At 39.9% G+C, this 25,341-nt stretch overlaps 2 protein-coding genes across 2 annotated transcripts; one reads left to right on the forward strand and one right to left on the reverse strand.

The window, feature by feature from the left end:
* Positions 1–5,885: 5,885 nt before the first annotated feature.
* On the forward strand, positions 5,886–23,596 carry LOC107188920 (plasminogen). The gene is given in 5 exon segments (XM_015577318.1): positions 5,886–5,970; positions 11,523–11,724; positions 19,909–20,213; positions 21,660–21,811; positions 23,426–23,596. Coding segments are annotated over 5 exon segments (915 nt in total).
* Positions 23,597–23,936: 340 nt separating this feature from the next.
* On the reverse strand, positions 23,937–25,089 carry LOC107189058 (28S ribosomal protein S11, mitochondrial). Its single transcript, XM_015577491.1, has 5 exons — positions 24,800–25,089; positions 24,564–24,691; positions 24,388–24,488; positions 24,239–24,304; positions 23,937–24,163 (listed from the first exon to the last, which is right to left on the reverse strand). Exons 1-5 carry the CDS (start codon positions 25,039–25,041, stop codon positions 24,056–24,058), a joined length of 645 nt encoding a protein of 214 aa, XP_015432977.1. The 5' UTR covers positions 25,042–25,089; the 3' UTR covers positions 23,937–24,055.
* Positions 25,090–25,341: the final 252 nt, after the last annotated feature.

Raw genomic sequence — 25,341 nt, forward strand, 5'->3', positions numbered from 1 at the left:
ATTGCCGCCGCAAGGGCGGCGTTTTTCCGCGGTTTCGGTTAGGGTTGGGGTTGGTCTGGACCAAGATTCCCTCTGCACCATAACAGAATCAAACAACCGGCCGGGAAAAGAGAAATTTCCGGCGTGTCGCCTCGCCCGGAAAAATGTCCGCGATGAAGTGAACATTTCGCGGGACCGCAGCGTCCGCTCGTTTTGGAACTTCGCCGCGAAAAATTCGATAGGAATTGATGAAACTTCGGAACGACAAATTTTGAATGATTTCTTGTTTTTGAATAGAATTTTGAATAGAATTTTTCTACATTTTTTTAACGAAATGTTCGCGTTTTGAGACGTTTATTTGTTGGAACTTAAGAAACTTTTTGTAGATTCTGCAACTTAGATATTAAAAAAAAAGACAAATATCGGGTAAGTGATAAATATTGGACTCGGAGATAAATGCATCACTTAATAATGAAAATAGTAATTTCGAATCTTTTGTCATATGGAGACGTAGCGTAAGTCTAAAGATCCGAAATTTTAAGTCGACACGTAGCCTAAAGATTAGTCTGCGAATGTTTATGCGTTTATAACGTCTCTTAAAATGGAAAATAGAATAAAATAAAGCTTTTAAGAAAGTTTCATACAATTTATGGGTTGTTATTAACGTAGTTAAGAATCTAGTTTACAAAATTCAAAATTCTGTTCTATTTGAATTTTTACTACTGATTGTACTATTCACGCACGTCCTATGTATTATTGGTTGGTCCACTATACGTCAATTGCAAATCTAAAATAATAATTGTGCAAACAAATTACTAACCACAATCAATGACCCTGGCAATGGTTGTTTTCACAGTAACAAAATAATGATGGAAGTATTTTACATGTTAACGTGCGAATAAAGAACTAGCGAACACAGGCGTGACTAAGCTATCGAGATTCGAATCTAATTTTAAGCAAAACTTTCCGTTGGTAGGTCAACGTTTAGAGGTGTCGGTGATCCAGGGGCCTTCGAGGCCGCTTATCTCAAGTGCACCGTACGAAATTTCGGTTGGTCGACCTCGCGGTGTCAGTGACACCAACTTGTTAGACCGGAGACAGGGCCTTCGACCTCACCCACGTGTATAGGTGAGCGACCAATGTCAGTCTAAAATTGTAGCCGTTCAAATATTTAACCGTCCTTCTATTATTTAACACTGAACGCCGCGAAAACCTTGCGCAAACTCTGGCCTCAACGAAATACACTCTCGTTATCCACGATACGAGATTAAAAGTGTTGTAGAATTGTTTGACAATATTAATAATTGCTGGTCACTTCAAGTATCATAGATATCACGAAAATATCAATAGCAATTTATAAATATTGAACACGTTCAATCTATAATTTCAAAGTAGTATGATTGATTGCAATACTTTTGATTGAAAATTTGCGATGCGACACGAAAATAAGAGACAATAAAGACTAATCTACTAAACCATATTAACATCTTGACGGATAGTGGCACATACGCTTACCGATAATTAAGAAACGAAACAATTTTTATGAATATTGTATCTATTATTCGAGTTCATACATAATGAATGTTTCTTAATTTATATCGGTAAGTGTACGTATACGTTTAGTTTCTCCTTCACTCAAGCATACTCCCAAAAGATATACGAAACATTATTCTGAATAAACATTCACTAGAAAATTCCCCAACAAGGATATCCTACCAATTGATCGTCCACGACATTCACAAATACATTTTAACTAAATACATCGAAAAAAAAAAAAAAAAAAAAAAAAAACATCCCTGAATAGGTTAAACAAAGTACTAAACGTTTCATCTAAAATCAATATTCATCAACCTCCACTCTCGTCGATCCTCACCTTCCTCAACGTCCACTTACCACTGTCCTCATAATCTTCACGGTCAATTCACGTCGCATCCCACTTCACTCAACGTCACTCGAAAAATTAAGTTCCACTTTCGACCGCGAATCCGTCAGGGGATAAATCTCCAGCGAGGCTGAGCCGGCGACGTAAAGAAAGGAATACGGGCACAGGTGGAGACGTACAAATCGACAGTGGGAACGAGTGAGACAGAGAGATACGGTGAATCAACTGCGAAGAACTTCGTTATCAGTTCCGCGTCCGTGGGGAACACCGGCGCGTTTGATCTTCAGGCGACTAGGAACGAACTTGACCCGGTTTGGCAGCTGCAAGAGTATTTCGTGTGGTGTACCTGTCGGGCGCAGGTACCTCGGCCGACTGGTTGAGGCCCGTCGAGCGAAGGTGAACACTGGTGCCGTGGTGGAAAGGACGCGCGGCGTTTCGTGGCCGTCGCCGCGACCGAGAGAACCCAGGGGCGGTTGTATACCTGCCGCGTGACAAAGAGTAGGTCAAGTTCAACGGAACGTGGATGGAGTAACAGAGCCAACCGGCGTAGTGACTCTCGCTTTCATATTCCCTGTGGCGCGCCGCTAGCATATGCACGTGCACGCGTGACCGCAACGCACGCTCGCGAATATCCGCGAGACATCCTCCAGAATCACGCGGAGGATTGTTCGTACGTTCCCGACGACAACGAAAGGAATGGTCAGTCGTGCATTCCGTGAAAGTCTACGGGTCGAACTGACATTTCAACGTAGCTCCTGACATATCGTCGCTCTAGTTCTTAATTGTTCTGTCACCACTAGCTTCTGAACTGAGAAAATCGAGTTTATAGTTTAGGAAGCTTGATATAGAAGCAGGAAAGTAGTGAGCCCCAACCACATTATTACACTTTATTTACAGTTTATTACACGACTGATGATTTATACCAAAAAGTACGTAACTAACTCTTTTAGTAATTGTGAGCTTTAAAATGAACGAAAATTAGATCGAAGAAGTTAACAACACAGAAAAAATACTACCCTAGAAGACAACCCTAACTTGTAAGATAATAACAACCCTAGTAAACACGGGTGCATTGCAATCAATTAATGTCGATGAACTAATGCAAATGACTGGTACGTAATACCAGCATTATATGTTTGTAAAGGTGATGATAGATTCGGACGAGATGAAAAGAAACTTTATTTACCGGCTCACAGACAAATTAATGCTCCGGGTAGCGTGTTGATCATGATCGATCGCCCGAACTGAAACTGAATCGCAACAGAGCAGTGCAGGTAATTCCCCGGTTAATTAAAATACAAGAAGAAAAGAGACGATACGGGGAAAGAAGTTGCTCGATCAGGAACACGATCCCTCGTTACTCCGGTGATTTATGTTGATATTCATTACGAACAAGTAGCTTTAAAGGAAGATAAATTCCTGACTTCCACCGTCATAAAGTTCCACGCGTCACTTTCCATGAAGTCACGGAATCCGATTTACTTAATCTTCGGAATTCCCTGGAGGAGTAATAAATAAGAGGGCCGTCCATTAAAAAGGGAAATAGAAGCCGGTAGAAATTATAATTTATCCTCAACGAAAACCTTATGAATTTTTTCTGCCCTGCGTTCGCTTAATTCCACTGATCGTCAATGAAAGGATGTAATACTGAACACTTTAAGGGCACTTACTGCAGAAAAGTTATTATATCACAACACGATAGATTATAATGAAATGCAATAAAATAGAATAAATATACTGAAACTATCCTGAACATACCTATGTATTTAAATTAGCAGTAAAGCAGTACCTCCATATAGTGATCGCCATTAACCACAATTCTACAACGAGCAGAAACTAACCGATATTTGTACCTCATTTGCTCCCTTTGATCTCTCCGATGGATCATTTTGCAAACCTCAATATTAATACAAGCACAAAGGGAGAATAAAAACTATTTAATGTAGAAAAACTATTTAACTATACAAATATAAAAAATTATTGAAGTGTAGGGTCAAGTACAAATAACGAATCATCTCACTTTTCCCAATAACACATTAAGCGTACTTAAACTCTAGATAAAAAGATTCGAATAACGAACAAAAGATAAAACAAAAAGCAATCCCGTATTTTAAATTCATTAAACATGGAAATTCCAATTTTTATAATAATATTATATTTTTTCTTGAATAGACACTTGGAAAGCAATTATGTAATCTAATTAACTGTTTCAAGGCCAGGATGACGATCATAGTTACTGCTACTTTTCACAGTGTGTCATTCGAATAAAATTGTACGCAAATCTTTGTACGATTGCGAGTTTTTTTATGTATTTTACATTGCTTTTTGTTCATATGTATATCTTTTACAATTATCTTGTAATCGTTACCGTGCGCTCGTTGCACGTGGGTTGCTGGCAAGAAAACGGTCCCCAATTTTCCGAGGGTCTAACGAGCAGATTGTATCTGCTAATGATGCGCCGTTCGCGCAACGGCGGTCAACAGCTTCCGTGTCCCCACAATTATCCTGGCCACCTGTCACAGTGATTGTTCGGAGTCGTATAATCCGATTGCCGTTTGTCGATGATAACAACGTCTCCTGGATAACGTACGTATGCGCCGCCTGGGAGCCACGATTACGCGTCACGCTGGGGGTTTTAATTGTTCTGCCGTCAGGATCCACGTAAATATCAAGAATTTTCGCCCCGTTCTTAATCACAGAGAACACACCACGATCTTTTGCGTCGTAGACCACGTTTATCTGAATGATCATCTAAAAGGGTGAAACGTAATTGGATAGTGTTATCCGAGAACGGCGCCAATCTTGTTAAAACGCCGCTGCATAACGAGATCGCATAATAACCGTCGGATTATTGTACGAATGGAAACTGTCGGGAGCTGAGAAAGAAATGTGGAGACGGTTTAGTGTTTTTTGGAACTGTTATTGACTCAATTATCGAGGTCTCTTGCTGGAAATCTTCACGCTGTTTTTGATTCAGCTCAGAAGTCTGCGCCCGTTTATTGACCGTTCGTTATATGATATTAAAAAGAAAAAGCCTCGTCAGCATGCAAATATTTGACGCTATACTGTCAACGAAATATTCTCCATGTGGATCTAATTGTTCTTCAATGAACTTTTCTGTTCGATTTCTTGGAAACGCAATTTCCTTTCAAGAATCGTCTTTATACTCAGTCATTCCCTTGTATCCCAATACACGTGAATTAAAACACATTGTAGTATAATTTACATTAGAATATTTTTTGGGGAGGCTAAAAATGAACTCAAACTTTTGATCATCATCGATCGACGAGTGCAGTGAACAATCAAACTAACGACGGTCAGAGATAAGTGAATTCAAACATACATTTGCTCATTCTTCTGCTTATAGTAATATTTCAAAACCTTCCAATTTTTGAAAGAAATTTTACACATTCCTAATTATAAACTAAGTACGACTGTGATTTTCTCAACACGTTGATCTACTGTTTACCTTCCAGCTCCTCCAGATCTTCATATAACTACAGTGATACTGGGCGATAGTTCCGACAATAGAAACTCTGCGGTTCAATAAATCGAACACTAACTAAAATTTCCTTCCAATAGCTGAAGTTCAAATAAACAGAGTTGTACGAATAACCTTCAGGGACGTCAGAATCGCTGATCCCAGGCGTCATGATCGATGCGTATCTCTGTCCCTTGACCCTCGACCGAGAGCAGCCGTTTCGAGTGGCACGCGTCGTTCGGCGTGTTAAACGCGAAGGAATCACCTTGGAATGATCGGGGCCGCGGTCGTGGCTTTGTACTGGTATTATCATTGGGTTTCCGGCCGCGAGAGCCGCAGCAATCGTATCGATGGTCGTGAAACGTCGGATGGGAAGTTCGAGCCTCCTCGATTCGTCGGTGGTAGGGGAGACAAGGAACGAGACTGATCGACGAGAAGGATGCAATCGTAACAGACACACCGTATAAAGAACACCCGATACCGAACTGTCTGCGACACTTTTTCATTGTCCTCCGACGAAGCCTGACCGAGGACCGGAACACCATGATCTCGCGATCACCTTCCGCCATTTTGGTCCTCGTGCTGTTCGCCGCGGCTGCCAACCACGTCTCCTCGGAATACATTAATCGTGAGTAATTAATCATCGATAGAACACGAAGGGTTACTAAAAACTTGTCTGAAGTACTGTTACAGTTTCAAAGTTACAAGTTCTGACAATTTTTTAGTTATTTTTCTTACATGTTTGTGAAACTGTGGAGGTGAATTTGGAAGACGAAGTGTTCTTAGTGATATGTAATTATCAAAGATTTTAGATCACGTTTATTTGACCTAATCAAAAGTGCACAATTCATAGACTTTATATTAAATTCAGGATTGAATAATATTTAAGTGGGTGTACATAAGATATGTAAATGCTAATGAAAGTTGGATCCTGAACGACTCTACTTTGTCAATTACAACAACCAAGAAACAGTAGTCAAAACTTTACAAAACCGTAAAAACCCTGTAAAAACCTTTACAATCACTCTTAAAAAAGTTCTTGAAATGAAGTAGAACAAACGTCATCTCTCGCGATCTGTTCTGAATTATTTTTAAATAATCAGAATACATTTGACAAAACGAAGTATTTCGAAGGTATTAAATATACGATGATACAACGTGAACGCCCATATTTCATAGTACGCTAAGAAATATTAGAATTCGATTCGCTTCGAAAGCCGATCACGCGTGGCCGGTCCGCAACTGCGCCACTGCATTCATCGGTAATGAATGAGCTGAAAATTCAACGTTAAGCTTGTCATTTCCTGTAACTCTGGTTCCAGCGTTCACCACCAACGATTAATGTCGCGGAAAATTGTTACGTTTAATAAATATCCATCGAACGATATTTAAATTCGTCGGGCAGAATCGTTAACGATCATTCGATCCCACATCGTTTGCAAATTCATATTCCCGAATAACTGAAATATTTGACGGTGGGAACGGGAACGGAAAGCAAATGGTTCGAAATAGATTCGATCTTGACGGATTTAACTTTTTCTGACCTTTTATCGAAATCTCTATCGTATCCGCGCCGTATGTGGTTCTCCATCCTTGTCTACCACGCGAGACACTCTCGGATATTGGATTCGAGATACTACAAAAGGTCGCACCGTCGCTAATGGCGAACACTAAATTCGGTTTATTAACTTCCTGTGTTCTATCGTAATCCACAAGCTTCTATCCTCGGGCTCTCCATTTACTTCCGCTCTGCGTTTAATACTCCGCTACGGTTAAATGAACGACAGACTGGGAGCGGTGAATACATATATTCCCGTGCCCTCGTGACCACAGAGCGTCATCCTGGCTAATTAATCAGTTGTGCTTTTGGTTTTCGAGTATCTTCGATGGATTTGTTGCAATTTCAGAGATTTTCCAAATAGAACTAAAATTTCTACGGATATTCATCTTAGAATCACTTTTACCAGTTCAATCCTCACCTTCGCCTTCATACAATAAAAATTACATTCGAGTGAATTACTCTAATATTTTACGTTAATCGTGTTAATATATCGTCGCTGTGGTTCTTAAGTATTCTATCTCCATTAGTTTCTAAACTGAGAAAACTGTGTTTAAAGTTTACGAAGTTTAATATTAAAGAAGCAGGAAAATAGTGAAATAATCAAACACAGTTTTACGCTAGAAAAGTGAAGGACAAAGGATCAGGGAATCGAAAACTATGCGGAAACCTGGTACGGTCGGCCGTAACCTAGTCTTAGATAAGCGAGAGCGTTACGTAGGCGGAAGGCGGGCACGAGCGGAATAGAGAAGTGGGTGGTTAACCTGTACGAAGGCCGAAAGTTGGGAAGGTGTACGGCCTCGATCGGCTCGTCGACTAGAAAATTTAGACACCTGGCCCGGGCAATGTCCCACCGTCGCGACCCTGACCAAAGGTTCTTAACCTGGCGAAGGTCATCCGCCAAACATCGTCGGATACGCGTCGATGGAGTCGCAATTTCCAAATTTCTCGCGTCAGTTATTCACGTGTGACGCGCCGAGGGACAAATTAATGGCACGCACGCCCTCACGTGTGATGGTGATCACGATAATGGGGTATACATAATTGCAGGGAAATTAGCGAAACGGAAGCGCCTCGATTTTCGTTCAATTAACATGTTAACTTTTTGTTGATATATGCCTAGATAAGCGCAATTTGAAATCAATAGAGGGCGATCTAATGCACTTTGTGCCTCGATTATCGTGCAATTACGATGTAATTTACGTGAATAGAAATATTGTGATGCAAGTTAATACATGAGTTATTTGAGTGAATAAATGAGGGAATAAAAAATTCGTTTGAAAATACGCTCCTGTCCAAGAGTATTGGAACAACGGTTCTGCCTCTAAAAGCAATCTCTAAGAGCAATCGGTTATCATTTAACCGAACGCTGACGCCAGACTGAAAATCGAACCGATGTTTCTTCGAGTATTCCCCCGGAATCAATTCGAAGCCCTAACGAGACGGTAATTACGACGCGTATGATCGATGGCCTCCTCGTCCCGTACGTCGATCCCTCCGATCTCCGATACCGAGCTGAAAATTACTCTGACTTATACCCGATAGTTATCTTATCAGCAACGAGAATCAACGTCCATTAACGTTCCACGGATTCCACGAACCTGTAAGCGGCAGAGAGAGAATTGCAACGAACGATTTAAAGAAGGCTAGCAATGTGTTTCATTAAATTTTGTTTCTTTTCCAAGAAAATTGAATTCAGCTCGATCAGTCGATATATCGATCATCGACCACGTTTCGACCGCTCGAAATTCCACTCTCTACGGATATAATATTAGTGAAATATTTCTGTTACGATTACGTAAATCATTTTCATAACCGGCGACGACGGGGAGGTTATAATGTCATCTCGTATTGGCCGGCAAGATAAATTAATTATCAAGATAAATTGCAATCGATCTAGACAGCCTCAATTAATCCTTTACAGTCCCATATATCATACGCCGCGACGTCCGTGTTTTGTACTACTGAATTTTACGGGCGAGCAACCACGCGCGCGCACGGCTCCCCAGAATTCCGTCGGAAATTTCATCCACGCGGCTGATAAAAATATTCCGCGCTATTAAACAGGCCCGGGGATTTAGATGTGACGAGTTTTAATCGATCTTTTAAAATGGTAATTCTTTTCCTGCCGGCCGGCCTTTTTAATCCGTGCGCGAGCACGTCCGCGAGAAACACTCTGCGGAAACGCGTGGTACGCAAACGACGGCCATTTTTCACGGAAACGAAATAAAACATTTAACAAATATGTGACATGAAGGGTGTTCGGTGAAACTGGGATATATACAGAAAAAAATTTGAATTATCTTTGGTTTGGGAAAAATAAATAACAAAAATGGTGCGTGGATCATCCTGCATTGAAAATGATAAATTGAACTCGAGTTGAATAAATTCTGTGTTTTGAATGCTATGGTATTTGAACAGCTTTCAATAGTGAGGAGAATTTTAAATTGTTTGCTTTTAAAGGATATATAAACATTTCTGATCGGACGTTGAATATGAATATTTATATTGAAAGCCCTGCCCACGTTGTTTTTTACACATCCTATAGGATAAACGGACCAAGAAATGAACACACAAGAGATTTTGTAACTAGTAAAGTCGAAGTGTAAATGATAATAACATTAATATACATTTGGTACATCAAATTTTTAAAATGTATAGATTTCAATTTGAAAAAATAAAAAAATGTAATTAATTAAATTAACAAGAAAAAGTACAGATTTCACCAGTGAATGAACAACATTAAGTAAATGAACATTTCTAACCAGTGACAAGAAAATTGTTTGAATATGAAACAAGAAGTTGAAAAAAATCAATACTTAATCGTTTGCTTATTTTAATAGCTTAATTAATTCGTTTTTATATACATACAATGTTTATTTACCGGTGCATCCACCCAATAACATTCTTACAATTCAGCAATATACAATTACTATCAGCTAGACTGACCAAAAGTATTCACACACTCTAAACAAACGATCTCGACGAGTGCTCAGTCTTCCCACAGAATGTCCAAATTACCAACCAATCTTCTCGACACATTCTGCACAACCATGGTGCAATTTCTCAAAAGATACCCATCAACTACATTTACCTAGAATATTTACACCACACAACCGAACAACCTCGACGAGTATTCAATCTCCCCGAGAATCACACCGCAATACCCATCCACCGGTCCAAACACACAAAACCCAACCACAAATGTACACAAAGAACCGAAGGGAGCATGAAGATGGAAACCTAAAGGGTTAGCCTTTCAGTGAAAATAACCGGATCCGCGTGCCACCAGCAGTCAGAATCCCTACAAAAGTCTCGAAAAAAGAATCTCTCAGTCTACCAAAAAAAAAAAAAAAGAAACGAGACAGGCCTATAGTGAAGAAGAGCAGGTTTGAGAGTGGAAACCCTAAGCGAGTGAACGTGAGCGAGTAAGATCGTAGGGGGGGAGGTAGCATATTATCATGACCATGTTCGGCCTGCTTTTGACATATCTATTACGCGTTTCCGAATAGAGGCGACTTCGAATTCTATGCCTGTTCCGCCCCCTTCTCCCAACCCTCTATCTCTTTCTCTGTCTCCTTTCCGCTCGTCCTCCCTTTCGATCGTCGTTGTCAACGGGGCCGAAGAGAAGAGAAACCAGAGGACGGAAGCGGAGAAAGGGACTGGATCCTGGACGAGGGGTTGCAGGAGCCCCGCTAGCCATAGGGAAGGAAAAGGGGGTGGTGGGATAGAATGGTGCAGACGTAGAGGTCCAATTAATCAGCCGGGGCGTGAAACGAGAGGGGATTCGGTGGAGGGCCAAAGGGAGGCCAGGGGATGTCGCAGGGATTGCGGTGACAGATCCGCCGTATCTATCCCTATCTGCTCGGGGCATTAAATTCGCGCGATGCCAGTACCGGTACCGTTCGCCGGCCTGCGATCCTCTTGAATCGGTTAACATTCCGGTGTACGCGCCGCTTCAGGTTTCAATTAAACCGGTTGCATCCGCGGACACCTACCCTCCTCCACCCTCTTTTGCAGATGATTCGTCGATCGTGTCGTTTGAACAGATTTGAGAAGGTCTGAAGCTGTTTGTTCGGTTTCGTAGGAGATCCTTTAGACAGAGTGGATCGAATCCTTTCCGTTTGGAAGTCGGGGAATAACCAATGTTACATCTTGGTCTGAGAATTATTCGGGTGTTCGAAGAAGCTGGATGATAAAGAAGTTAGTTCACTTTCTCGTTAACGCATTTCAGACAAGATATTTTTCTTCAACATTTACAACATACTCGACTGGAGAAACGTGTAATTCGCGATGTGTGAACGAAATTGGATCTCGTTCGGTGTTAATGAACACGCTGTTTGCTAAGTGATTATTTCCGATAAAAGTTGAAACGAACTTTCCTGGCTCGAGTGCAAGCCCGCTGCTCCTGGCGTGCGGGCTCGTTTAATGAAACAAAAAACAAACAAAAAGAAGAATGAAATTGAGTACGGAGGTGGTTGCAACTGTTTCGAACCTATTCCCCTTTGTTCTTGTAATTTTCATGAATTGTAATCGATGAGGTTAGGTATATATGTTGCTCTTATTGTCGTGATTAATTACTGTTTTCGTTGGACGCTGATAAGATGGATGTTTGATAACAGTTGCGGATGTACCATGCGGGCGAGGAGCAATTGGCACACGCGCGGCGAGACTCGTCGGAGGACAAAACGCGATACCGCACGAATTTCCTTGGATGGTTAGCATCAGCAGAAAAGGAGGACACTTCTGCGGCGGTACCATTCTTAACTCAAAATTCATACTGACTGCGGCCCATTGTTTGTGCACGTAAGTATACCCCACGCTGTTTTTTTCCATCTGTTTCGCGACACATGATTCCCTTTCAACCGATGGAACATCAATTCTGTATTTCCATATCTACGACATCACGTAATTCTTTATAAAAATTCCGAATAACTATGCTACTCGTTATATAATTAGCTATGATACTAAATGATAATTACGTCCCAAGAACGTCTCATGTAGTCTCGAATCGTTCTTCACGAGAGGAAATAAATAGTGTAACAGTAGATTATGAATGTAAAATAATTTCCATAAAGTGATAATTACTTGATGTAAATTTCTTATCAGCAGTTTCCAACCAGATGATGTAAGGTACATAAATGTTAGATTTTGAAGAAATTACAGTCATCGAAGCGAAAAATAATCGTTATATTCCCTGAAAGCAATAGTATTCATCGATCGATCGAAGCTGCAAATTTCCACGATATTCCATCAAAACAATATTTATGAACTCCGAGCCGAACAACCGCGCACCCGTTAAATTCGATAGTTCGTATCCTCGACGGGGGATATATCGTCGGAGTGGGGAAGGGAAAAAACGGCATCTAAATTTCAAAGCATTACACTCCATAACGTTAATATCGATCCCGGGGCGTAGTTTATATCTCCATTCTTTACAATAATGCTGGTATACGCGTGTTTCGCGTAATCAATATGCAGGCTGCCCTCGAAAATATTCATGGCGGGAAACCGACTATTTCTTCATGGAAAACCGGCCCCGTTGTTCCCCGTAATCGAAATTACGTCACACGCACAGAGAGATCTTATCGAGGAAAAACGATATTCACAGGCTCGGTCCACGCTGTGCCCCAAAATTTTGCGCAACTCGCGGTATCGCAGCCGCGTAAATGTCAGCGCGACGCGGCCAACCACCTTGTCCAACAAACCGTGCTGTAATTATTCCGATACGATCGCGTGGATTGAAAAATGACGGTCGACGCCCACGCGGTTAATCCCCGTTGAACCTGAATCGGGTGATTTTTTGTATATTTTGTTTACGGTACTACGGTCACACGATTGCCTTGTCGTTTATTGCGAGTTTGAAAAACACGGAATATTGCGATATTTACGCCGTATAAGCACTTGATCGAATACCATTAACCCGCTAACTACATCTTTTTGGTATCTTGTACAAAAAGTTTTTTTCAGATAATTAAGAACAAATAGTCACTTTAAGACTATTTAAAACATTTTTTAAATATTTTTTTTAATATAAAATTGCTCACGATGAGTAACGAACTAGTAATCACAATAATATTATTTTGCTAATGCCTGGGTGTCATTTAATGAAATTTCTTGCTGCCGATCGTCGAGAAATGTTCCAGGTGTTGTCACCAAAGTGATGGAGTAGACGTCTACCGATTACATTGTATTGTTACGTAGATGATACAGAGTCTTAAAGGACACCTGAGCTCTTTATAATGTAGCTGCGTCCAATGAGTTTCGTGAGTGTCAAAGGTTTTGAAGAAATGTATGGTTATCATAGAACTAGAGGTTTCCCAAAGTGGCGATAGATTTGGAAGATCTTGGAGTTCTCAGAAGTCACAAAAGATTTGAGTATCTAGGACATCGAGGAAATTGAGAAACCCAATGATTCTAGTGATCTCAGGGAATTAGAGAGTTCGGAAGAATATAGAGATTTTGTAGGATTAAAAGGACCTAATTGTAAATTTCAAACATTTCGGGGTTCTTAAAGAATGCATGGATCTGGAGAATCTTGGGATCACCGTGGATTTGCAGAATTTCGAGATTCTCAAAAATGCCTAAAGTTACAAGAAGGGGGCAAGGGTCCGAGAAAATTCGCGATTAACAGACCTAAGAACCTTCCTAATCTCCTGAGGCTACAAAACCCCCAACATTCCCACATTCATGCAAATCCCCTGAAACTCTAGAATCTACAACACTTTAATTGTATTCCCCTTTGATTTTTAAAATTCACAAATTTCTTCCAAAACTCCTGCGTGTACTTACCAACTGGAGGATTACTTCCGCAATAAACGAAATCACTTTACGTCAATCGTACGACTCACGAAACCACTTTACCGTCTTCAATAAAAAAAATCGTGCGTCGTAAACGGACGGATTACACGCTTCCATTCTCCGAAAGTTAAGCACGAGGGAGCAACAGCGGGGCGAGAGTTGGCGCGCGCTGTTTAAACCACGGTCGGGGCGGTTTAATTTTTCAAGATCCAGCCGCCTCAAAAGGCTCTGCGAAGTCGACTACGACATAATCCACTTAATCCGTCCGGGCAATCTGCACGAATCCGTGCTGGTTTAAAAATCTAGAAACAGGTCCCCTGGTACTCGTCGGTCACGACTGGGGGCGTTTTGCAAAAATCATCACGCGCCACGCGGGGGGATAAAAAGTTTAACGGGCCCTGTCCAAAAAATTACGAAAGGCGCGTAAAAACTCGGTGTAAAATCCCAGCCCCGTCGCGGAGCATGTAGCTTTCCTCGTAGAACGCGGAAATACTTTGTATACGGCCTCGTATTCGCGAGAGAAATTTTTCATTTCGACTCGGTGTCCCTGGATATGTCGGATCTGTAACGAGCAGAGAATTAAATCATTTTTGAAATTGCGTAAATTCTGCTGTAAAAACTTCGAATTTCGTTCCGTTCGGTATAATTTGATACGGGGGATCTAAGTATGTCGATACTTCTGTTTATACAGTGTCTTTCTTCTTTTTCTCAACGGCAGGGGTTGCAGAATTTGTCCAAAAAGTTTCCGAATTGAAGTTAGAACACCAGTTTCCTTCTGAAGATATATAATGTTCATGATAATTATGCAAACACTGGAAATAACTCTAGTAATTCTTGATGACAGTGAAAGTAGTCCTTGAAGCCCTGTGAATGTCAAAACGATTTTAGATTGTCGTTTCTATGTCGTCGTGTTCAATTTGGATAACAGTAATTAGTTTCATGTAGCTGAATTGGATGGAAACGGTGAACAATCAAACCGTGAAATAACTTTTGAGAGCAAAATGTTGCAACCATCATCCTTTTTACTATCTTTAAGAACAATTATCAGAGCCATTCCCAAAGTTCCCATAATTATTGAGAACAGTATATCTCTTTAATAGAAAACTATTTTTAATATTTGATGATGGAGAGAGGTTTCCATCGTTATTTTATGGAAAACTTTGATTTCAATTTCCGTTTAGAAACTTAATAACATCGTTACGAATAAAAATACAAAATTCAATATCGAACGCTTGTGACAAGATACGATCAGGCAGAGAGACGAGATGTAATGTTTGCTGTTTCGACAAATCAATGCACGCAAATACAGCTCACGGAGTCGATTCTGCGTTTGATCGACACACATTTCGTGTGGTTTCATGGTTGTTTCACGATTATCAAATGACCGGACGAAAGAGCAATCGTTCCGTTAAAATTCTATAAAACGAACGATTACATTTTAAATGTAACCTCGAGCGTATTTTTCCGGCGTGGCGACGATGCATGGAAATGCGAGGTGCCATTGTCACCGGTTAACAACTGCCGCGGCGGTGTCCGCATTGGTAAACACGCCAGGCAAATAGAGTCAAGGGTCCAGATTGTATTAAACGGCGGTAACGATCAACGCTGAAAACCAGATGTATCGAACGATAAAGGTAAATGGCGGCCACGGTTGTATCGCCCGTTAAAATGCGTCCATATATAAGTGAAATAAAATATTTTCGTAATCGAGGGAAATTTTAGTTACGCGGACAAATGGTAATGTGTGCATAACTGGAGATTACTCCCAGGGCTCTTAACACGTAATTTGTTAAGGTTTCATTGGTTCGATTGAAATGAAATTTTGTTTTGTTGAATTGGTGACAATTGTACGGAGTGGATTCTTATACTTTGTGAATGACATTAATATGTTTAGAGATAATGAAATGAAATAGGTAGATTGAGAAGTTTAGCTCTAGAAATGATAGCCATAATAGCTACCTTGATATATTTTATTATTAAACATAATACGTGAATTTTTAGTCTAAGTCCCCCTCTGAGGAGGCTTCTGCTAATTACACTACGTGTAAATATTGTTCACTGTTTTCAAACGTTTGTCCAGTTCACCTTTAGCGAATAATATAAACAAGTCTCCATAATCTCATCTATAAAATTTAATATACAAGTAACGAAATTCGTCGATTTATCAAGTTGCATATTTTCAACAAGCTGTTCCTTTTACCAACCTGATGGAAATGGAGACAGGTTCATCTTCGGTAGTTCTAGTGTTAATTGACGCTTTCCATAGCAACCGGAATACTAAACGATCTCAAAGATCGTTACGATATTAACATTCGTTAAAATCACTAGAAAGCATCGAGATGAAAAATATTTAAAATTTCTTCTCGGCTGGATATTGGGAGCAGATTTACGTGGAGCTGTGTCCAGGCAGGTGTAATTAAACGTCGAGACAGTAACGCTGCGCGATGAAACGTGTAGACATTGCCTATCTCTCTCGGTCGAGCGTATATGTATACATATATATATATATATATACATACAGACCGAGAGGGTGAGAGGAACGGAGAAAGGGGACGTGAGAGGGTTGAAACCGGACAGGGTGGCCAGAGAGAGAATCCAACGGAGCTTCGGCGTTGTAAACCATGATTGCGTGTAGATTACAGACCACTCGGTAATTGCTAGCGGCCATGCAAAACGCATGACAAAACGTTGCCACCAGGCGCGAGGTCGTGAAAATATATCCGACTCTGGCCATTGTCTGCGATTTCTTTATCGTTCACGGAAACGGCCCGAAATAAATTTCGTTAATGCGACTGCCCGCGCGCGCGCGAAAAAGAATTATTTGCGGGTACTATCTCGCGGCATGAAAAATGCAGGACGGCGTACCCAAGAAACCAGGAGAACTTCGTAAACAGTTCATCGGTCTTTGGCGTGCAATCACCTTTAAATAACATTACCAATTCCATTTAATAGCGATGATTAAATACAATAGGAACATACAAACGATAGCGATAGTAGCAATATTTTGATTATATTGTGATATAAAATGACAGATTTTTAATTAAGTCTTGAAGTATACTTCACTGAAGTTTGTAATTTTCAAGAATTTTGTTAATATACTTTCAAACAATTCAATCTTTCACACTTCCGTCATCAAGATCGCATGGAGACACGCTGACTGGACCCAGTAATTATCACAAATTCTTGAGTTCCAATTATTACTGAATACATCGGGAGCAACCGCAGCCATTTTGCTAAATAATTCTATCACGAAGATGCAGACTTCATCTAGAACTTAAATAGAGTTTGCCATCTAATGTACATTGAAAACTTCAGTCCTTACGTTTGATCAAGAAAATCGACTGGAAGTTATTCCCATCGGTTTTCAGCTTCAACTTCGTATTATCAAATTCGTCGACAAGAACTAAACGATGCTCTCTGAATTACAAAATGCAAGCACCAACTTCACTCTATTAACCCTATATAGAGTGTCCTGGAACAAATATCACACACAGGCAATAGAAACGCTTCATTGACTACCAAAGAAGTGGTTCCAAGTCAATGTTCGGTAGTCGCTGAACAATGGAAAAAAAAGAACACAGGCAAAGTGAACCTTAACCGCGAAATAACTAGCATTCTCCCCGCGACAGACTTTACAACCAGATTAACGCGCAATTAATGGTTCCGCTTCCGTGACGAAAAAGAGAAAAGAAGAAAAGCCACTCCTTCACCCTTTCCCGCCTGATCCAGCGTTTAGCCAGCAGTGCATTTTAATTGGAAGGGGCGCGAGGATAATGGTAGGGAGGAGTGGCGATGATGCATCCAGATTAAATCGCATAATCCCCAGCCACGGGTGGTACAATGGGAGAGAAGGGCCACGACGAGGGTTGGAATAGGGCAGGGGGAAAATGGGGAGGGACATTAAAGGGGGTTCCGTAAGAAGCGTAGGGAAGCCAGGGGCCTCGAAACTACGGGGAAACGGCTCGCGACTACTCGAGTATGATTGCGCCACCTTGGCCTGGCCGTGGAGGAATCACGGCTACGAAGAAACTGGGACGAAACAATCCCCCGTAATGCGAGAGAAACGGCCTGGAGAGAGACGAAAACCCGTTTCACGCCATAATTTTGTTAGTTATTCGGGGCTGACGTTGACCGATTAATTAACCGAAACCACTGTGCTCTGGACCATTCGAACAACAACCACGCCGCCGGGGATGGTGGGTGAACGTCGCGTTACGGGGTGGAACACAAAAATCCCGGTTAAATAATTGCCAACGTCCGGGACAAAGACAGTACTCGCGAAAGAACTGACTTTTCCTTGCTTTCGGATGGGGAAATGGACGGAGTTCAAGGAAACAGAAGAGTAAAATAATGGGGTGTCTGTTTTGTTCTGTGTATATAGTGTCAACTAAAAGTGTGGAAGTAGTAATAAATTTCTAGGATTTTGTACATTAGATTGTCAGAAAGTATTGGGTAACTCTTACTCACTCTGTTTCCTGGCAACTGTCTTCGTGTAGAACGAGAATGAAAATATTTGCAGAAACTTATAGCTAGTGGCTATACATATATGACCATGAAATGTATTTCGAGGATTGAAATTAGATTTTGTTGAATTTTATCTGCGATGCAATGGGTCTAGGTATACGTACACACTGGATGAATAATTAGCGTTTATCGAAAGTGTATTATGACATCTGAGACTCACTGAAGAAACAATGAATGAAAAACGTAATCATTGTCCTCTTGTACGCGACATTCATCAACGATTAAATCTTTACTGCCGTCTTTAAATCTTGTGAACCATTAAGTGGCTTACAAAATATTCCACTTGTCTGGTCTATTCAATTCAATTGTCTATTTTACTCGTCTGGTCATTCGACGCATATTCTACTTATCTGTTCCTTGGTCACATATTCTACTTGTCTGATCATTGATCACGCATTCTACTTGCCTGGTCATTAACGAGTTATTTCCACTTGTCTGGCCAATATTACACGTGTGTGTTGTAGTATCTCATTCTAGGCACATTTCATTGATTTCATGCGTTATTAAAGTTAAAAGTAACCGTGTCGACAGCGTGAAGATTAAAATAAACACGAGGAAATATGTACATAAGAATAAGGAACATCTTTTAAACTTTCCATCCGTAATGTACCCATACACTTCGTGTACGGTGCATTTAACTTTCACGATGATTACTAGCCGGCGAAATGCGGCATTATCTTTGGGTTCGACTATTCACGAGCTGAAGAAGGCTGAGAGAACGGAAGGAGCCTATTTGTCCTACTTGACCTACATGTATCCGTAATGCGTATAAAGTGGATGTTATACCTGGACATTTTTCAACGTAACCCAGCGAAGCTTCGCAAAGCGGGAGCTTAAAAAGTTAGCCTGGAGGAAATGTTGCTCTCGATGATTAACTCGTTTCATTTTGTACTTTGCCCGTCGAGTCGGTGAACAGCTTCGCAACTTATATTTCGTTGTTTTTGGTTAGCCGGACCTCTTTATAGATTAGCTCCTACCGCGCTTTAATCTCCTTACTTTCAGCCTCCGCTGATGTGGTGAAACACTATGTACGAATTTTTGTAAGTTCAAGCATCATATATTCGAAGCTTCGCGACTCCAACCAATCTTACCATGTACATATCGTCGCACGAATTCTTAATTGTTCTAACTCCATTTTTCAACAAAATTTAGATACTCAATCTATCTACGTCCCATTGGCCGAAAGAATACAAATTCACCAGAATATAAAAAAAGTTCAACCTAAAAAACAACAAATATTCTCTTAAGTCCTAACTCCAAAAGTTTGAAAATTCTTGTTTCTTAATAGTTGTATCTCCAAATACTAACAACAATTAAAAATTTATTTGGTTAATACGATAAAATTTTATTAAATATTGCAATAAACAGTTATTTGGTAGATGATATTATAATGTGTTTGATTATTTCACTACTTGCCTACTTCTAAAATATTAAACTTCGTAAACTTTAAACTCAGTGTTCTCAGTTTAGAAACTAGTGAAGATAGAACACTTAAGAACTAAAGCGACGACATGTACGGAAGAAAATTCATTCTGAAACTCACAATGGACTCTAAGTCGGCTAGAGCGCAGTTTCGAGTTATTTCACGAACCCAATTAGTTATCAATATTCATGTCAGACGTAAATTCTACGTTATTTAAATATCTTTACAAACGAAAGATCTTGTTTTTTTGTTGGAAACAGGGCGACATCCGTGATCCCCACTGGTCAACTGAGGGTCAGTCTAGGGGAATACAATTTGAGGGGACCGGAAGTCCCTCCGTCAAGGGAAGAGAGAGTGGCGAACGTTATTCTGCATCCAGGCCACAAATGCGGAAAATTCGTGGACGATATTGCCCTTCTGGAACTTGCCCGGCCAATCCCTTGGTCGGAAAGCGTGAAACCCGCTTGTTTACCTGTGGCCACAGGGAAACCGGGATACAGTGCCTTCGGCGGGGAACTAGCTAAGGCTGCCGGTTGGGGTTGGCTCGGCGAAGACAGGTCCAAAAGTAAGTAAATAATCCTCGGACCCCTTTTCAAACACGCTACCACTCATAAGTATTTCATCCCTTGGTAAATGTCTGCTTTTAGTTGCATATTCTTCGCTAATGAATAACCACACTTCCGAAAGTGCATAGAAACGTATGAAATGCGTTTGAAAACACTTGGTGCTTGAAGTTTGACTTTTGTTATTCTATCATTATTTACACTAACCAACGCTATACGTTTCAATATGATATACAGTCAACCATGAAAGTATTCGAAGGGTGGGATAACATAATAATTTCCTACACATATCAAGGTTGTACAAATATTACGTTCGAATGAAGAACATTTAATTATGAAATATTTATTACAAGGATATACATCTCAAAATGTATTGTTCAAATACTCCCGTTGCTCACAGTATCACATATTTTTTCGAAGAAGCACAAGGATGTAAATACTGATAGTGATAGTCCAATTCGGCTAGGACAAAAAGATCGCCAACATTGACTATTTTAATTTTTCATGTAATTAATTACACATCACGCGATACCCGTTTTTTCGCGGCGGGAACATTTTTAAACGAGCCGCGGAAACGAACGAACGACGGCCCCATAGGCGAAAGCAAGTTGGATTAAGAAAGATAAGAGGAAGTTAGGTCGCTTCTTGCGGAGTTTGCTTTATTAACGACGCGATCGTTGCCGTTCAATTAAATAAGTAAAGACACGGAGAAGTTATCAACATGTACTGCAAAGTTTCGCTGCAATGGGCCCGGAGCATCTAACCGAATTCGCCATCGGAATTGCATTCTACAAAAGTTTTTGCTTACTTGGCCGACACGCTGGAACTAGGGCTAGCGTTCGAATTTAACTTTCGGCCAAAAGACGCTTTCCGAGAAATCAAATTTCAGCTACGTAACTGGAATGCTTTTAGATTCACGATAATTCCCGTCGCGGACGCGCCGTGAAAGCTTTCTTGGTTAACGATGAAATTCCCACTGCTAATGGTTTTGCAACGCTTTTTGCCAATTTCTATACTTTTATTCCTAAGTATATGTATAATCAACTTTTTCACAAGCACAACGTGTTTTAAAAAATGCATACAGGTGTTCAAAGAGCTGATAAAATTTTAATTGGTTACGTTAATTCTTTGAAGATTAAAAGAAAACTGGGAACTGCAAATTAATTGGTGATAGCGTCTGCTTGGTAATTAAATTTTGCATCTTTTAACAGATTATACCTCTATATTTCTTGAAGTAGCAAGTCGTACTTTGCAACATGAGAATGATAAAATTTATTCACCTAACTACAGGAAAAATCATCAGTTTTGAATAGACCAAAAGTAATGATATATTTCCCCCACATACGTTCATAAGACATCGTCAGCAATTAAAGCTTGTTTGTATTGTGAAAGATACCTAGGTACTGTGGACTACGTATCAAATAACGTACACGTCCGTTATCTTCCAGACAAACGAGCAGATGTCCTGCAGAAAGTGGACCTTCGCGTGATCGAGAATAGCGTTTGTCGCGAATGGTACGCCAGCCAGGGCAAGTCGACTCGCGTGGAGCCCAGGCAAATGTGCGCCGGCCACGAAGAAGGCGGCAGAGACTCTTGCTGGGTAAGTGAAATCCGCCACTGGCATCATTTGTCCACTTCCCGGTGGATACCCTACTGGACGGTAACGGTACGGTGACGTAGTAAGTCCAGCAATGCCATAAACAGAGGTCCACTGGATGTTTAGGTCAACAAAGGGTACCGTAGCAGTAAGGAATTATTATTATTGTTATTATCATTGGCTCTTGACCTCCGTGTAAGTCCAGTTAGGGAGAAGTCCAGTATTTGCCAGGATCGAAACTAAGGTTGAGTGCTTACAGTTAGAACTTGGACCGCTAGGGAAGATAGGAGATAGAGGTATTCAGGAAAAGGACTTCAAAAATTTTAGTATCCTAGTAATAAAAACTACCACAAATCAGTGGTTTGACAAAGCACTTTTAGTGTACTGTCCTATGGCGAACTATGCCAGTGATGATTTCCTGTCGCAACATCATCGAAATACCATTTTATTACAAATTATACAATATCTTCTGTAAATAGAATATGTCTGTCTTCTGTAAGCACAAAGAGTTCTATCGGAATAAAGAAAGTTACCGTTTTCATGGGACAAACTTTGACTAGACGTAAGCAGCACGTTGTTCACTTCAAAATCTTACGTTGGAATTGAACTCACAAAAACAAATGTGCTTCCGTTTATAGTCCCCTTGGGTTCACCACCTGAGTGTATCGTTACCGTCAAGTATACTCGTTGGTTTCGCCAGGCCCTGTATCGATCCCTCTTATTCCATTCATATGTCGCTAGTTAGCGCCCCCGCGTTGCATGTCAATCGTTCATACACGAAATTCACGCGCCGTCGAACGACCGCGACATGAATTTCAATAAATATCCGCGGTCATGCAGTCCGCCGTGCATATGTTGAATTAACAGCAGAGGCCCGCTGGAGAGGGTGGCTCGGTCACGGGCCAAATTGTTCGACCGCGAAACAAAATAAAATAAAAATCGGTGAAAGAAGAAAAACCCCACAGAATACCTCGGGAACCACCGAGAAATGTGTTGAGAAAATATGACTGCCCAGAAAAATGTACAACTGACACGAAAACGCTCGCGAATAGTTTTGTCTGCGTGTTCGCGATTCCGTTCCGTGGACCATTTGAAAAGTGTTTACCACTTCATCGAACACTCCCGATGATCTATAAGTCCTTCGTTCAGTCTGCCGTGACTGTTAAGTAGACAATATAATTGAGTATTTGAGAGTGTTCGCAAGTTATCTTGAAATTGACTATAAGTAAAATTTCCATTAGAATCAATTACAATTATCTCTAAATTATGATATTGGCAGACAGGGAAATTATAATACAGTTAATTCATAACTACTCAAATCATAATGTTTTAAGTGTTCACTGAACGGAGTACATAAGAAGAAAATATATAAAATAATTGAGTCGAGCTATGTTATCATACTTTGTACACCTATTGTGTAGAAGATTACCGATTTATGTACCAATATCATCAGTATCGATAACTGTACAAATACAATATTACGGAATACTTGATGTGTTTTAATTGATTTTGACGTCAGTGGTCGTCAGTGTCTCTTGTGGCAATCAACATGTTAATGATAAAACCATTAGTATCAAATTGTATAGAAGTGGTTCGAATAATCATTGTTTGTTTTAGGCGGACAGTGGCGGTCCTTTAATGATTGGAGGTCATTCTGGCGATAGCATGATGGTCGTGGGTGTAGTCTCGTCGGGGATAGGATGCGCCCGACCACGACTTCCTGGTGTATATACGCGAGTCTCGGATTATATACCCTGGATCACGCAATATGCACTTTCGGTACGATGAAGTGAAGTTCAAAGATTTTTTGCTTCGCTGATTCGACCCTCCATGGTTCATGAGTCATTATGGACTTTGAATATTAAATTCAAAAATCTGTTTTGACTTTATTGATAGAATATCAAATCTTAAAACCATCTAAATCTTAAGATTGTATTTATCATATGTAAATTAAGTACGTGATTTTATTAGGGATGATAATTTATTATGTGTAGATGTAAGCGACAGTGCAAATTACTGTAAGAAACGTCGTAAGTATTTATTTGTAAAATATGATTCTCTGTCTAGTCACCTTTATTTGCAATTAAGCATGTATATAATACAATGTATTGTATGGAGTAAGTGAAAAGTATTATTATTTATTAGTCTGTTTGAAGGAAATAGTACAGTTTACATTCTAATAAATACATATATACCCTATTTTAGAACAAATTGATTTACTACATTTCTTATTGTATATTCTGTACATTATATTCTTCTCTGTTTCCTTGGCCTTGGAGGATTCCATGAAACTCTGGTGTCATCTGTGATTGAAACTATTTGTAATCCTGCTAGTTGAAGGCCCTTTATGGACGACTGTATGAACACAAATATATTCATATTAATGTTACAGAGTTAAAGGAAATTCAATTACTATTATTTACTATTTACCAATCTGCCAGGTCCAATGCCTTGTACTCTCACCCTCACAGTTTTAATACCCTTCTCGATAGTACGCTTATAGAAAAATATAACACATTATAAAAATGTAACAAATTAAAGCAATATTAAGATTATGTGATATTCCAAATTCTTCTCACCGTTCCAAGTGTCATGGCTGCCTGTTGTGCTGCAATGTTGGTACCCTTCTTTGCATTTTTAAAGCCTTCAATACCAGAACTGTGCAATAGTATTCCGTTCCCTGTAATAACACTATTATACTTCTGTCATCTCCAAACTAATATGTACAAAACAGTACTTCTATATTAAAACTTGCCGTCGTAACTAGTGGTAGAAAATATTGTATTATTAGGTGTTGCCTTTATGTTGATAATTGGTAACTTTTCGAATGGTACACTGTTGAACATCTGATGTGGTGTGAATTCATTAGGGAAATCCGGACTCCTAGAGTTTACAATTGTTTTATAAATATAATTAAGAACATCAGAATGTCATACAGTTAACAGATAAACTTCAAAGATTTGTTGACTAAAACATCAATGAATTACTTACTGTATTGGTGAAATGTTCACGCCAACAGTATGCTCTCCTTCCATGGGTTCATGAAACTTAGTACGTTTTACCCGAAGTTTTTCCTTATTGTTCAGTCGTATTTCTTTCAAAACAGCTGAGGTTATATGAATACATCTGACATGCATCGCACTCGGACAGGATATTTTCTTCATCCTTTCGATAATGTCAATCTTTGTTTTCATAAGGGAGCATGCTGCCGATCGTAAAGTAGATGTAATCATTTTTATTTATGTACACACAATTTTTATTGAAAACAAAATGTAACACGTATTTACTACAATTAATCAAATATTTTACAACAATGTAGCGTGCAGCGCACCCTAAACTAGATTTCGGTAAACATATTGCAGAAAGTGACTACCGACAAATAAAATGAGTTTCAAATCTATATTAACATACCTCGTCTGTAAGGACGTATTGTTTAATCACAGAATTTATGCAAAATTTCATAACAAATAATCAAATTTCTGTTGTTTTCGTTAACAAAACTGCAAATTGAGAAATAAACAACCACTTCAAAA

The sequence above is a fragment of the Dufourea novaeangliae genome, unplaced genomic scaffold (genome assembly GCF_001272555.1).
Source record: "Dufourea novaeangliae isolate 0120121106 unplaced genomic scaffold, ASM127255v1 scaffold125, whole genome shotgun sequence".
Classification (NCBI taxonomy): Eukaryota; Metazoa; Arthropoda; class Insecta; order Hymenoptera; family Halictidae; genus Dufourea; species Dufourea novaeangliae.

Coding starts and splice junctions, on each gene's coding strand:
- LOC107189058 (XM_015577491.1), bottom strand. CDS start 25,041: ATGATTACATCTACTTTACGATCGGCAGCATGCTCCCTTATGAAAACA. Junction 24,305..24,387: donor CAGCCATGACACTTGGAACG/GTGAGAAGAATT, acceptor TTTTTCTATAAG/CGTACTATCGAGAAGGGTAT. Junction 24,164..24,238: donor GCATTGGACCTGGCAGATTG/GTAAATAGTAAA, acceptor GTGTTCATACAG/TCGTCCATAAAGGGCCTTCA.